The sequence below is a fragment of the Cebus imitator genome, unplaced genomic scaffold (assembly GCF_001604975.1).
Source record: "Cebus imitator isolate Cc_AM_T3 unplaced genomic scaffold, Cebus_imitator-1.0 Scaffold11, whole genome shotgun sequence".
NCBI classification, from domain to species: Eukaryota; Metazoa; Chordata; class Mammalia; order Primates; family Cebidae; genus Cebus; species Cebus imitator.
In genome coordinates, this window is record NW_016107326.1 from 10,077,477 (window position 1) to 10,093,307 (window position 15,831).

Below are 15,831 nucleotides of genomic sequence, written 5' to 3' on the forward strand. Positions count from 1 at the left end.
GCCCCCCAGGTGACTCAGGTGGGCAGCAAGGTTGAGAACAAGAGCCAGTGCTGGGCTTTGCAGGCGGTGGCTGCTGACGGTCTTGCTTTGCTGTGGCTCCTGATGGCCCTCAGCAGGATCCCCCCCACCTCCTTGGCAGCCCAGCCCAGGCTTCGGTCAGAAGAGGGGCCCCTGTGCCGTCTCCCCTGGACCTCTCTGCCCACTGTGTGATGCTGCGTGTCTGGGGCCCAAATCCTGATCTTGGCTGCGTGTGCCAAGCGGGAGCAGCCGAGGGCTGCCGTCTCCGAGGAAAATTCACTCCTATATATGGTCACCCGGGAGTCCCCCCACTGAGTGAACGCGTGACCTCATCTGCTGACAATCTCTCCCAGTCTGGGGCCAACTTGGGGAGGACCGTTGCCCTGGAGAGTGTCCAATTGGGGGCAGAGAGGCTGGGAGAAGACAAATCTGTGGAATAGAGGCAGGGCAATGACGAGATGACCCAGACCCAGGAGGGCCGAGGGTAGCCCCAAGTCTCTCCTACGCCTGCCCCTGAGAGTCCAGCCTCCCCACATGCTTGTGTGAACAAGGAAACCCGTGAGACTCTTTTGCTTTTAAAAGTCCTTTTAATACAGCATGAAGGGGCTATGTTTCTATAGGCAAGTCGTATATAGATACTCCAGGAATAAGGCACACAACGGAATGCCATCCCAAGGGCTGCACGTCGGAGACGTTGGAGCCTTCTCCACGCGCCCTCCGAGCTGGGCCCACGGGTTCTGTTTGTCTTTTTAGCTGGACTCACACATATGGACAGACACAGACACAGACAGGGTCACCGTACGGGAGTGGAGGAGGTCGGACAGCGAGGCTGGCAACAGAGAAGGATGAGCCTGTTGCCACAGCCCCCAGGGGGCTGCTCGGCCACCTCAATGAAGGCTGGAACACCCCCATTTCAGGGTTAGTCGTTGGACTGGGCTACAATGTAGTGAGGTTGGATTAAGTATTCATTTAGGGCAGATTCAAGTCTATTAGATGCTGGAGGGCTGGCATAAGGGCTCCGGTTGACATTTCCAAGTTCAAGGAGCGTGGGCCGGAGGAGGCGTGGCTCAGATGGCAAAGCTCCCGAGTGGTGGGGCCAGGCTTTGCCCCACTTCTTCTTCCCTCCGGGGCCCCACTGATTGAGAGCCCTCCCACCAAGCCAAGGGGCTGCTGGACCACAGAGGGGCTAGTGAAAATAAGCCGCTTCTTCCCCTTGCCCACTCCCTGCCCCCCTACAAAATTAATAAAACCGTAATAAGATAATAATAAGAAGGTGCAAGAGAATGGATTACAATGCTGTTTGTTATCCTCTGCGGAAGAGGCACAAAGGGGTCACTATTCCCTTTTCCACTATGTATCTAATGATAGCTTCCCTTTAAAAAGGCAATACTTTCCAAAATACACATATGTATAAATACAGGACAAGAACATATTAATAAGTCTAAACACTTGAATCATATGCTGGCTACTTAATACTGATGTTTTCATCCAGGGAAAACAACACAGAATAACAACAATATGGCTTAAAGAGTTGCAAAGGTTTTTTTTTTCCTCATCAGAATTATGTACCAACTTCATATAATATTCTACGTAGACAATATTTCCTTCTGAATGTAGTTCAGTTGCATATTTTTACAGACCAAAGCATAGTAAAAAACAAACAAAAACCAACCAAAAACCCAGTAACGGGAAACAGAAAAGTTCTCACCATAAATATTTTCTTGCAGCTCAAGCAGAAGGTTTGCAAAATACTTCCAGAAATCTCTGATATTCTCCTGCCCTCCTGAAAGTTCTGAAGTTTTGAAAATGCCTCTTTTTTTGTTTGTTTTAATCTCAAAAGTCAAACAATTATATTTTTCTTTTATTTTTTCTTTTTCTTTTTTTTAAAAAAAGGCCCTCAAATATATACAGACAAAAAATCACTGTGAAGATTTTTTCGGGAAAAGCTACCAAATTCAGTGTTGTGAGAAAAACTGGTAACCATGCAGAAATTTTAACATCTATGAATTTTTTTTTCCAAAATACACACATAGTATTTTTTTAAAAAAGGAATTCTGTGTCAAGTATAACTCAAAATAAATACAAATTCACAAGTAGAACTATTGAATACTTCATATGGGGTAAACACCATTATCTTCCAACTAGATCGCTAGATCTACCAACTGCAAGCGATTGTCCCTTTTGAACGTACTGAAACCACACTCGTTCCTGTCCCCTGGGCTCCTGCCCCTCTGAGCACTTAGTTCTCACAGCACCAAGCCTGCATGGCAGTGGCTTTGCTGACCACGGAGAGTTCCCCAGTTCAGCCAGAACCGAGTCAAGGGAAATGTGGAAGTGGGGCCTCAATACGGGAACCCCAGCCTCCAAGGTGGCTGGTTCTGCACAGATGGCAGGGCAGTGGCTACCTGCTGAACAGCTCACTGGCAAGGTCACCTGGGGTGATAGCCCCTCTCCCCTCAGCCCATGCAGGGAAGCCCTGGCCTCCAGAGGTCTGGAGCCTGGGTTCTTTTTAGGGTGTGGGTTCCCCCACCTTTGCAGCACAACTGGCAGCCCCAGGCAAGGTCTCCCTGTGGGGTGGGTCCCTGGAAGAGTTGGCACAGGCACACCGCCCACCACTGCCCACATTCTCTTTAGCAGTGTGGTAGGATGACCGTAAGTGGCAGCTTCTCCTTGGGGACAGAAGCCTGGGCTAGGGCCAAGCCCAGCTCACCTCAACACCTTGGAGAAGGTGGGGAACAGCATGCTTGGGAAGTCCTCAGTGGCAGTCCCCAGTGGTGGCTAGGGTGTTCTCAGCCTGCTGCCTGGCCTGGAGCAAATACACCTTTGTAAGTGCTCAGAGGGTACGGCCCCTCGAATCCACCCAGCAGCTCCCTGGCTGCAAATACACTCACTCCATCTTTTCAACTCACTCCCTGGACCCCTGGCTAACACTTCACTGTAACTCCTCAGTTGTACAAAGCATTTTCATTTAAAAACAAAAGGCAACTGGACACCAGGTGGGCATCCTTGAGCCGTGGTAAACACTGAATTTCAGGCCCATTTCGTGGTCTGATTTTTTTTTTTTCCCACAGAGGCATAATGTAGGGGCAAAATCAAGAGACCCAGTTCTGACGGCCGGGAGAAAGGCAGGGGCCGTGACCCTGGAATCGGGATTTCTCATCGGGCAGAGAGGAGCGCACCATCCCACCGCCAGCTGGGACAGTGGGCTCCCTGACCAGGGACGTGCCACGAGCCTCTCTGCTCCCTTGGGAGGTAGGAAATTATTGTCCCCATTTTAGAAAGAGGGGTTCTGTGGCTTATGTCAGGGTTCCCCATTTTGGGGGGCTAGGAGGCCGAGGTGAGGAGGAGGGGGCTCCTCCATGTTTGCAGGGGTAGGGGATGAAAAGCAGGGCTGAGGCTGCCGGAGCCAGCAGGGGAGGACTCAACATCCCTCAGCCTGACTTCCTAAGACACCAAGTGAAGGGTCTTGGTGCAGGGTACCTGGCACCTGAGCAGTTTCTCCCACCATTCTGGGTGAAACTCCCCAAATAAGTCTCCCTGTTCCAGGACACGGCACCAGCCAGCCTGAATCCCAGAACAAGAGAGCTGAGATGGGCCCAATGCTCTCTAGTGTTAGGCTCTCACTTAACTAATGGGGAAACTGAGGCCCAGAGATGCGAAGTTCTTGCCCAAGGTGACACAGTGTGTCGCAGCAGGGCAAGGACTTGAGCCAAGTTCTCCAGAATGCCAGGCCTGTGTCCTTTCTGCTAGAGTGGCTTCCATGCTGGGCCCAAATGCCTTGATGTGGACCCCTGGCATGGGCGGGAGGCAGAGGGTAAGGGAAGGGAGTGGGCTGACAAAACCTAAGGCAGTCTGGTGGGGGTCATGGTGGGGGACTGCCCCACATTCCCCAGGAGACATCTGTCCAGCGTTCTGTGCCTCCCCTGCACCTAACCCCTCCTAGCAGGGTCCATAGAGTGGGGGGGGGCACCGAGGTGCAATGCCAGTGATGTCAGAGGGGGTCAGGATTTGGGGCTTAAGGTGGGCAGGGGACAGAGAGCCCCACTCCCCAGCAGATGCTGGAACACATGTCCCCTTGCCATGATTGCTGACTCAGGAAAGAAACAGGGATTTCTGAGAGTGGCTTTCCATACAGGGCGGACTGGAGGTTCTGGGTGGGAGCAGGTGGCCTGGCTGGTCTGGGGGGGGTTGGGATTCACAGTAAATTTAGTGCACTTGTGGCCAATACAAGGCTGCTCACCCCAAAGGGGATCTCAGAGGAGAGCCTGTGGGGACCCCCAGGACTCTGTGGGCTCCTGGACATGGGTTGTTGCTTGCTTTTGTCTGCTCCACAGAGACCCCAGGCCCACCTGCAAAGAGCCCCAGACTCCCTGCTTCCCCTGGCCGGGGGATGCAGCTATGTCAGTAACACTGTTTGTCAGCACACACAAGATAAGGACACTAAGAGCCGCCGGCCCAGCCCCGCAGGCCTGCGAGGGCACCCCATGCACAGGGCAACACGCAGCCCCTCAGGGCAGCACAGGGAAGCAGGGTCTCCTCAGGCTGGCAGGGGGTGGCTCTGGGTGTGGGTGGGCAGTCGGTCACTGCACGCGACGGCAGTAGTAGCCCAGGACCTTGCACTTCTCGCAGAGGTGCTGCGGGTGCTCCTTGCTCTGGTCAGACACGTCCAGGCCGTCGGGCTTCTCCAGGGGTCTCTGCAGAGAGAAGGAGGAAGGGGCCCGGGGGAGTAAGGGGAGAGAAAGACAGAAACACAGAGAGACACACGGAGAGAGAGACACAGAGACAGACAGGTGAGACAGTATAGAGGAAGGGGCCCAGAGAGGCAGAGATGCACATATGCACAGAGACAGAGACTGACATGCACAGAGACAGAGACTGACGGACACAGAGAGGGAGAGACACACACCCGATGGGGGGCGGGGAGGGGGCGCCTGTGGTCCCAGGTCATTTTGGCCATGGTGCTGGAGCCCTCCTGCCGAGCCTGCATGCAGGTGCCTGAATCCTGGGACTCACAGGTGTGGCCCTGGGCTGGGCCAGGTCTGTGGAGGGGTCTTGGACCCGCCATCCTGGGTATCTGCTCTGCCCTGAGTTCTCCCTGAGGAACCAGGAACTGAGGCTCATGAAAGTCCAGGTTAGAGGCAGGACATTGGTGCGGCCTGTCCAGATGAGGAAACAGGTCCACAGTAGTGGAGGCCCGGACCGACATCTGACCCGGACTGACATCTCCTGACCCAGCATCTGGCACCTCTTCGCTGGCCACTCGCCACTCCCACCCCTGCTCGTGTGGCCTCGGGACTCAAGGGAAGCTTAACCCAGACACAGTCACGTGCTTCGGGCTTGTGGCGAGCGAGCAGCCAGCTCTGTGACGTCATCAGCCGGGGTGTCGACTGAGCCCCACACCTCAGAGCCGGCCCAGTGCCCTATTGGTTGAGGCTACATGAATGAAACCTGTTTTCTAACAGGGAACCTGAGGCCCAGAGAAGGGAGGTGACTTGCCAGGCCTATCACGCCACCCACTCAGTGGGTGATCGCAGGGAGCCTCTGTTTCCACTTCTTTGAAGTGAACCATTCCCAGAGCCTCATTTGCAGGGGACTGGGAGGATCCAGAGAGACGCCCGGGAGTGTGTGAACTGGACAGCGGAAGGCACAGACGAGCACATTTCTGTTAGATAGTGAGCTTCCCCGCTCCCTCTTTTCCTCCCTTCCTGACTCTCCAAAGCTGGCAAAGACTTGACTCCCTGGAGAATTTATGGAGGCCATGAGGAGCTCCTGAGCGGACGCTTTCTTGGCCAGCTCATGGAGATGCTTCCTTCTCTCCAGCCGGAGCCCCTGCCTGCCAAAGGGTCCCCTTCACGGACATGGGGGGCTCCAGGAAGCTGGTCAGGGCCACCTGAAGGCCACATGCCCAGGAGAGGGGGCAGGAGAACGCGGGATGCAGACCATGGCCCGGGATGGTCAGGGGAGGGCAGCAGAGGGTACGCTGTGTCCCCCCGCCAGACTGAATGGCTAAAAAGTAGTATACTGGCTTCTCCACCCAATCCACAGTCCGGACCCCAGGAGGACGCTCAGAGCGGTCTGGAATAGAAGAGTCAGAAGGTTCTAGAAGCAGATGGGGAGACTGTGGTGGGAGGGTTCTGATCCAGGAATCACCCTCCTGCCTCTGGCCCCAGAGTCATAAAAACCATCCCTGTGCTCCCAGGCTTAAAGTCCAAAGCCAAGGCCTGAAGGGAAAGACAGGCATATTAGCCGCATTGCAAGGGGGTTTCAGATGACCGGCTTCCTTGTCCAGCCTTCGTCCTGGCCAGAAAAGAGAAGAGTTTGACTTCCTGTCAGACCTGGGCTCGAATGCCAGCTCTCCTACCTAAGAGCTGTGTGACCTTGGGCAGGCCACCTGCCCTCTCTGGCCTCCATGCTCCCATCCGGAACAGGGTTGCTGATAACAGCTTTCTCATGGGCTTGTTCTCAGCAGACAATTCAATGGAGATAATGAATACAAAGAGCTGGGCTGGCAGAAGCTGTCTGTGGTCTGTCTTATTGATGGGAGGGGGCACCAGCTGGTGGAGGGCGATCAAAACCGAGCAAGGTCCCAAGGTGAAAGGACCTAGGAAGGGAACACTCCCTGCTCTCCCCAACGTCCCATGGAGACCTCCAACAGCCTCCTCCATCTGGGACTTAGGTGCCCCCAGGGCTGGAGAACTGTCTGCTGGCAGAGCCCACCGCTCAGTGTACTGCCTGCACTGTAAGAAGTCTCGCCACCTTGAGCTAGAATCTGGGTCCCTGGCACCTCATCCTGGAGATCCTGGTCACACAGACTCTCTGCTCAGCGACCAAAGGACGGTCTGATCAGTATAGTAGTGAACTGTCCCCACCAGAACACCAAATCCAAGTTGGTTTGCAGCTCCCATGCCCTCGACTAGCCAAGGCCCACCTCCTAGACCCAGTCTTCCAGGGCCAGAAAGGCCAGGCTCAGCAGCCCCCATGCAGCCCTCATTCCCCAAGGCTTACACATTATGTGGCAGAGCACTGCCACCTACGTCAGGCCACCTAACATCCCCACCTCTCTGTGAGTGGCACAGGGAGGAAACAGGCCCAGATGTATGGGAAAGGGAGTTCCACAGATAAGGCCACGGAGGCTCCAAGATGTTAGGGACATCCCTGGGGCCTGCAGCGAGGAGGTGGTAGGTGTGTGGCCTTCCAGACACACGTGCTGTTTCCAAGCCCCATGCTGCAGGGACTCGCTGCTGCCTACTGCCTGCAGCTGGCCCAACAGGCTGCACTGTCCGGGGGCTCAGGGCCAGCTTACGGCCAGTGTCCACCGCAGACTGCAGCACGCCCTCCCAGCCTGTCTGGGTCTCTGGCTTTCTGTCCCCAGGGCAGCACCCTCCTGTGCTTGGTGGAGGGACAGGCACAGAGCCCTCCCCTGGGAATTCACTGGCGCCTGCTCAGCTGCACCCATCTTGACTGGCATCTGCCTTCTGAGTCTTTATCCTTGGGGCTGACTGAGGGCAGAGCCCCTATGGGGCCTGAAAGGATCATCGCCAGCCTGTTTTGAAAACTGTCCTAGAAAACCCTCTGTCTGGTGTCTTCTGCAATGTCTCCATATGACATGGTGTCACCAAAGTCAGATAGACAGAGCTTTGCATGCCAGCTCTGCCACCTGTCAGCCAAGGGCTGTTGGGCAGGATCTTTCTCCACAATCTCATCTTGCCCTTTTGAGACCTGGGTGGAAGGTTAATAACATTCGCTGTCTTTTTCCTAGGGTGTGTGTGTGTGTGTGTGTGTGTGTGTGTGTGTGTGTGTGTGATAGAGAAGTAAATAATATGACTATCTTATTTTTATTATTTATTTAGAGACAGAGTCTCATTCTGTCGCCCAGGCTGGAGTACAGTGGCACTATCTCAACTCATTGCAACCTCTGTCTCCCAGGTTCAAGTGATTCTCCTGCCTCAGCCTCCCGAGTAGCTGGGATTGCAGGTGTACACCACCACACCCAGCTAATTTTTGTATTTTTAGTAGAGACGGGGTTTCGCTGTGTTGGTCAAGCTGGTCTTAAACTCCTGACCTCAAGTGATCCACTCGCCTTGGCCTCCCAAAGTGCTGGGATTACAGGCATGAGCCACTGCGCCCTGCTGACTGTCTTATTTTAGAGGCAGGGCTGCTGTCACACAGGCTGGGGTGCAGTGAATCCTCCCACCTCAGCCTTCCAAGTAGCTGGGAACACAGGCATGCATCACCACACCTGGCTGATTGTTTAAAAAAAAATTTCTTTTTATAGAGACGAGGTCTCACTATATTGCCCAGGCTGGTCTTGAACTCCTGGGCTCAAGGGATCCTCTCACCTCGGCCTCCCAAACTGGTGGGACTACAGGTGTAAGCCACTGCACTCAGCTGAGATGACTGCCATAAAGTATTTTATAACCACGAAAAGCTCTGCAAGACTTAGTGATTGCTGTGTGACCTTTAACAAAGCACTTAACCTCCCTGGGACTCAATTTTCTCCTCCACTAAATGGGGGCCAAGTCTGTAAGCTAACTCTACATGATAGAGTTGCTGTGAAGAGTAAGTTATCCGATGCCACGGGATTAAAACAGTGCCTGGCACATAGTGAGCACTCAAAATGTTGGCCAGTATTGGTATCATGTGTTATATAGGGTTACGGGCAGCATGAGGGCAGGGGAAACAGCGAAGTCCTGGGTGAAGTGCTCTCAAAACATCCTTGCCAGTGCCCTCCTGGGCTCATCTGGGCTGCGCCCCCTCCCTTGGCCATGACCCCATGGTGTGAATTCCCTGTGTGCCCTGGCCCAACTGCTCAGCCCCACTCAGCCTGCCACTGGGCGAGGAGCTTGGGGAAGCTGTCAAGACACTCCCCTCTGCGGAGAGAAAACACTCTGCAGCTGGGGCTGACCATGGTGGAGAGCCTCCCCCACTCCCTGCAGCAAGGCAAGGCCCAGTGGTGTTTTCTCCTTGAGGGACCGGAGCTGGCAGGGGGAGCCGCAGCTGGGGCCTGACAGGAAGCAGATGTGGCTGGGCAGGAGAGTGGGGAAGTGGAGGGTTCTCTGGAGCGCAGCGCAGGTCAGGGAATGCAGGTCAAGGCTCCTTGGGGCAGGAGAAATAAACCACCCACTCTCTACCACCATGGGAAGCACCATGGGGAGCACCGCCTCTGGGCTCTTCAAAGGCTCCCGACGACTGGGGGACGGAGAGGCACCACCCACACACCCCCTCCCAGCTTGGAAGCACAGGAGAGGAGATGGAGTGCTGGGCGCTGGGATACCTGGGTCCCCTTGACACAGCTGACTGGTCACCCTGCTCAAGTACTGTCTTCCCTCAGGGCCTCAGTGTCCCCAGTGCACACAGTAGGTGCTCAACAGTAGCCTAACGACTGGGAGAGGGGAAGGGCCCAGCCACGTGCTCTTGAGGAATCCTTTAGATTGGGGCCTGGGAGAGCCGATCCTGATGTGGAGATGGGGGATGGATGGTCAGGGAGGCTGTGCTGGGGCTGAGCTTGGCGGGATGGAGATGGTGAGGCAGGTGGGGCCGTTGCCAGCGTGGGGCTGGTGACGGAAGCCAGGAATGGGCCTGGCACTGTGAAAGGGACATGGTGAGGAGTCCTGCCCAGCCAGATGCTGGGCAATATCAGGGCAGGGGCAAGGGGCTGGAGCCACCGCAGAGACTCAGTTCCTGTGGGGTTGGGTGCATGGGCTGGGCCCTGCCTCTCTGCTTAGGTCACAGAGTGGATGATAAGGACCCAGCCCCTGGGACTGTCAGCACAGACCCCAGCAATCCCCATACATTTGAGGCCCTGCAGAAACTGGGCTGTCCTGACTCCTGCCCCCAGCCAGCTAGCCACCATTGCCTGCCTCCTCCCCTCCTCCCTCCCAGGCCACTCACCTGCCCTTCCAGCCTCCAAGCTCTCCTCCAGCCCTCCAGTCTACTGAACTTCTACCCCTTCAGAGCTCTGCCTCCACCTCTCCCGCTGGGCAGCCTTCCCCCAACGGCTCCTAGAGCCCCCTCCCCTCCTGCCTCCTCTGTCCATCCTTTGTGGTGACTCAGCACACACAGAAGGCCCACCCCACCCCTGGCTCCGCTGTCCCCCACTGCCTCATCGACAGTGATCTTTCCCTCCCACCACCCCTCAGCCACACCCTAGACTTGGGCTTCTTCAGAAATCACCCGTCTCTGCCCCCTCCTCCTCTCCTTCCATTCCACTGGCTCCCGGACTCCACCCAGTCCACAGCCCCATCCGGCCTCCCTCTCCACTGGGCCCCTCTGGCTTCTATTCCCTGCTGACACCCTAGGATGAAGCACGGTCATCACAGTTTTACAAATATGTCCACCCCCCATCTGCCCTCTGGAGTGCTCGCCCAGCCAACCTCTGCCCTGCGGACCCTCCGTACACCAGGCCTGGCCTGCACCCGCCCTTCGAGCTACGCTGGAGTAAGTCACCGAACTAGGCTGGCCCCTTCCACTGCATTAGGACCACGTCCCTCCCGGGGCTTGGGATGCGGCTGGGTGGTCCAGCCAGCTCTCCCTAGCAGGCTGCTTCCTTGCTCATCCTTCCTCAAGCCCACCCCAGCCCGCCTCACTTCTACCTGAGAACCTTGTCTCCCATTTACTGAGAAAACAAGCCTTGGATGTGACGTTCTTCTTTGCACCATCCAACCCATGAACCTTCCTAATTACCCCTTCTTCTCCCTCCCTCCTGTGCTGATGGGTGAAGCATCCCTAAATTTATCCCTGCATCATCAGACTTTTGCTGTCTTCTTTTTGTTTTCTGAGATGGAGTCTCACTCTCTCACCCAGGCTAGAGTGCAGTGGCGTGGATCTCAGCTCACTGCAACCCTTGCCGACCAGGTTCAAGCGATTCTCCTGCGTCAGCCTCCCGAGTAGCTGGGATTACAGTCGCCTGCCACCGTGCCTGGCTAATTTTTGTAGTTATAGTAGAGGCCGGATTTTACCATCTCGGCCAGGCTGGTCTCGAACTCCTGACCTCATGATCCACCCGCTTCAGCCTCAAAGTGCTGGGATTACAGGCATGAGCCACTGCTCCCAGCCAACTTTTGCTGTCTTCTAGAACATTTTCACCAGCCTGCACTTGGCTCCAGGCTTTCCCATCTCCACAACACCCAGCCCAAGGGCTCCCCCCGGCTGCAGCTACTGCTGTGATTCTCTCCTCAATCAGACTCCCATCAAGAGAGTGGACAATGAGGCATTCCCTCTGCAGCCAGATCCACCGCACCCTTCCCTGACGCTGCTCCATGCACACTGCCCTGACCCCTGGCCAACTACAAATCAGCGCCTCCACTGTTGCCCTCATTCCCGGCTGGCCGGGCTTCTGTGTCTCTCAAACCTTGGTTGTAGTTCAAGTTCCCCAGGTAAAAGTGGTGCTTGTGTTCTGCTTTGCCAAAGTTTGAGGACCATCTCCTTATTGCTAAATTTCCAAGGCACTCCTCCATGGTCTCTATAACTGACATTTGAGTACCAACCACCAGCCAAGCCTCCAACAACGCTCCCCGACCCCACCCCCAGCTTCCAGGACTCCACACTTCCTGGTTCTGCTTCTCCTTACTGGGTCTTCCTCCTCTATCTGACCACCAAACACTGGGATTCAGCAACACTGGGTCTAGGGAATCCCTTCTCTGCTCTGTCTACCTGCTTTCTGTGGGAACTCAAATCCACTCCCTACTGCCTTTAGGTTGAAGACACCCACTTACGTATGGGCCATCTTGACTTCTCGCATGAGCTTCAGAATTACACATCTACCTGCCTTCTTGACATCTCTAACTGGATTTTTGCAAACATCTCAAACGTGAGCTGTGTATCAGAGGACCTGCTTTCATCTCCAATACCTGTGTCCCATCCAGGTCGCCCAGCTGAGGAACGACCTCCCCCACCCACTCGGGTGCTCCAGCCTGGCTGGGGTGGGCCTGTTCTTCCACCACCAATCCAGTGGCGCTTGGTGTCACATCCAGCTCCAGAGTTACCCACGGAGTTCAGTCCCCTCCCAGCTCGTATGGGGGCTTGGTTTTGGCTTTTCCACTGGTCTCCCCACTCAATCTCTGCACACAACCAGAGTAACTGACTTAAAATAAATCTGAAAGCCCTGCTGCTCTTGGGTCCCTCAGTGCCCCAGGGCTCTGTAGCAGCCCCGTTTAGCCCACATCCCAAGCCTCTCGCTGCCCTTCCCTGTGCCTTCACTGAAGTGTGGGCCTGGAGCACCCCAAGTCCTTACAGCCTTGGGGCATTTGCTCCTGCTGTGCCCTCTTTTTTTTTTTGAAACGGAGTTTCGCTCTTGTTACCCAGGCTGCAGTGCAATGGCGCGATCTTGGCTCACCGCAACCTCCGCCTCCTGGGTTCAGGCAATTCTCCTGCCTCAGCCTCCTGAGTAGCTGGGATTACAGGCAAGCGTGTGCCCTCTTTCCAAGATGGCCAGCCCCCAACTTGTGACAGGCCTATCTTCCCCGCCCCAAGGGAGGAGGAGCTGGCTCCGCCCCTCCCACAAGCCCGGGCCTGGTGCGCACAGCCTCCCTGTTGACACTGGCTGATGACCGGATGCATCAAGGAAGGAAATTCGAGTTTTCTGCTGTTTCCTGTTGTCCTTGCATCTCTGTCTCACAACAGCACGCCCCGTTCACTAGTTGTACAATTCCCTGGGGGTTCTCCGGTCTCAAGATTTTGGTGCAGTTTCCCCATCATCCTCCTTCCCTTCTCTCCCCCTCCCACATTTCAGATGAGACCGGGAAAGAAAGGGCCAATTTAGACAGATCTCCCTCGTAGGAGGGAGTAAACCCAGGCCCTACCGGTAAGGGAAAAGTCGCCCTCCGAGAAGGCCCCCGCCCGCCCAGCTCACCTGCTTGTGCGGGTACACGTTGATGTGGCACTTGATGCACTCCTGCCCCATGTTGGCCCAGGAGTTCCCGCTCATCCATTTTCTCTTGCACTTGGGACACTTGTACTCGCCGAAGCAGCGTTTTTTGCCCTGGTAGGGCGTCAGGCCCTCACCTTTGGGGCGTGCCTACAGGGCAGGAAGCAAACACAGGATTGGGGTGCAGAGGTCAACATGATGCCGCACAGGGTTCCCCTGGCCTCCACCTCTGTCCTCATGTCCTGTGTACATGTGTGCAGGCACCTTTTGTCCCCAGTCTAGATAACACTAGGGTCGCACCCAGAGCACAGACAGGAGTCCCAAGGCTGGGAGACACATGGGGGACGGAAAACAGGGGAGGTGGTGGGTGGCACACGTCTCTTCTAGATTTAAGGAGTAAAGTACTCAATGGAGTCTGGAAATTACTTCCTTAACTCACACGTCCTCAAGGGCAGCTGGTCTCATGGTCCTGCACGCAGGCCCTCTGGCCCACCCAGGAGTGTGCTTTAAAGGACATTGAAGAGGCAATCCAAGCATGGAAACTGGTGGCAGTGAAGACGAGTCTTCCTCCTGCCCGCGTGCAGCCAGCTCCCCTACTAGGAGGCAATCCAATTTCCCTCAAACCACTCCCAGGGCGGGCCCTGCGTTTACAGATGCACATGACATACACATTTGTACAAACATTCTTTTCCCTCATGAAAATGGAAACAGATTATCCATCTGGTTCTGCATCTTTCTGGTTCTGCATCTTCTGTTTTAAAAAATTATCTTCTTTTATTTTATTGTTGTGAGACAAGGTCTCGATATATTGACCAGGCTGGACTCAAACTCCCAGGCTCAAGGGATCCTCCTCCCTCAGCCTCCCGAGTAGAGTAGCGGGGACTACAGGTGCATACAGCCATGCCTGGCTACTGTTTTTACTGAATAATATATCTTCGAGTTTTCCCTACATCCATATAAAGAGGCTACTGTATTCTGTTTAACAGCTGCACACAGTATGAGTCCATGCAAGCTCCATAGTGCACTGACCAGTCACTATTTCAGAACATCTAGGTTGTTTCTGTTCTTCCACTATTACAAACAATCCTATGAGTAACTTCGTACATGTATCGTTTTGCACATGTGTGAGTGTATTTGTGAATATAAAAGTGAAATTGCTGGGTCAGCGAGTGTGGGCACCACTAATTTTTATAGTTCAAATTGCCAGTGCCCCTCCCCACATGCTGCAGGTATCCCAGCTTAACATCCCATATCAGCATCAACAGAGTTTTCATTATTACCAGTCTAAAAGCTAGAAAATCTCAGAGAAGCTTTGACTTGTATGTCTTTTATTATGAGCAAGGGTGAAGTTTCCATGCATTTAAGAGTCACTTGTGTTTCCTTTGTGAACTATTGGTTCATACGCTTTGTGATTCCTTTTTCCTGTTGGAGTTGCCTAATATTTTTCTTGTTGATTTGTAACTGCATTTTATATATGAAAGAAACTAGCTGTCTCCCATGCAGTGCTATTTTAACAGCTTTACTGAGATAAAATTCATGCCTCCTACATTTCGCCCATTTAAAGTGGACAAATTAATTGGTTTTAAGAATATTCACAGAGTTCTACAATCACCACAGTCTAATTTTAGAATACTTTTATTGCCCCCCAAAAGTAGCCCTCTACCCAGCAATAGTCCTTCTGCATCCTACTCCCACTTCCTTACCTCACACAGTCCTAGGCAGCCACTAATGTACTGTCCGTCTGGATTTCCCCATTCTAGGTATTTCATCTAATTAGAAACATACATTTGTCCTTCTGTGTCTGGCTTCACTTAGTGTCATGTTTTCAAGGTTTGCTCACAGTACAGTGTATGTCAGCACTTTATTCCTTTTCATTGCCAAATAATATTCCACTGTATGGATATGCCATGTTTTGTCAGCCCTTTTATCAGATGATAGACACTGGGGCTGTTTCTCAAGTTTGGCTATTATGAATAATGCTATTATGAACATTCACATACAAGCTGCAAGTGTTTTTAAAAGTTGAATGAGTTACCCTAATATTTGTATATGGGAGATTCACACAGAAATGTGACCACACAGGTCTGGAATCTTTGCTGGCTGAGGTTGAGGAGTGGCTACCCCGTGGGCTTGCGTGCATGTGCTTCCTCCACGTTGCCTCTGCTCCCACCAGCTGCAGCTGAATTTACGTTCTCTCCTAGGCCCTCACAGGCTTTGAGTTGCAGAAGCTTAAACGTAAGCTCTCCATGGTGGCTGTTCAAAGTATGGTCACCATAGCAGCGACAGCACCACCAGCTTGTTAGAAATGTAGAGTCTCAAGCCCCACCTAGGATCTGCAGAATCAGAGCAGCATTTTAACAAGAGCCCCAGGGAATTCATATGCCATTACGTTAAAGAAGCGCTGGGCTTCCATAGTAACTTTCCTTGGGGAACTGCCCATTTATGAAGTGGTGCGTAATGGTTAAGGGCACACACTCTGGATCCAGGTCCTATTACTTCACAAGGATGATGACAGTAACTACCATATAAGACTGTTCTGAGGATTAAACGAACTGAGGATTAGATGCAAAACACTGAGAACAGTGCCTGGCACGCAGAAGGCAAAACAGGAATATTAGTGCGATTATTACTAATTATTAATGTAGAACAAAAAGTGGTATCTGAAATTGGTACATAGTTGCTTCCTTTAGCAACCATGCCTCTTTTTCCCAGGCACATTACTACCACTTGGTGATAGCCTGCTAGAATTTCAGGCAAAACACCAAGAGGGGACATATGTGCTGAGTGTGCAAATCTAAAGTTAGAAAGGACACCAACACCACCCTGATCTCCTGGGCCCGCTGCCTCATGTCTTTGGATCCTCGGTGGCCTTCCTGGCAGCTGTAACATTCTTGGGAGAAGGTTCAGCCTGAGCTCCAGGGCAGGGCTGCCCTCAGCCCTGGTCAGAT

General features: G+C 53.7%; 1 protein-coding gene across 1 annotated transcript in view; it reads right to left on the bottom strand.

Annotated features, from left to right (window-relative positions):
• Nucleotides 1–585: 585 nt before the first annotated feature.
• Nucleotides 586–15,831, bottom strand: part of ZCCHC24 (zinc finger CCHC-type containing 24) — a 64,144-nt gene continuing 48,898 nt past the window's right edge. The window contains exons 3-4 of the mRNA XM_017496906.2: nucleotides 12,869–13,033; nucleotides 586–4,712 (exon numbers count right to left, since the gene is read on the bottom strand). Coding sequence (XP_017352395.1) covers nucleotides 4,599–4,712; nucleotides 12,869–13,033 — 279 coding nt within the window. The 3' untranslated portion in view covers nucleotides 586–4,598. The remainder of the gene's footprint in view (nucleotides 4,713–12,868; nucleotides 13,034–15,831) is intronic.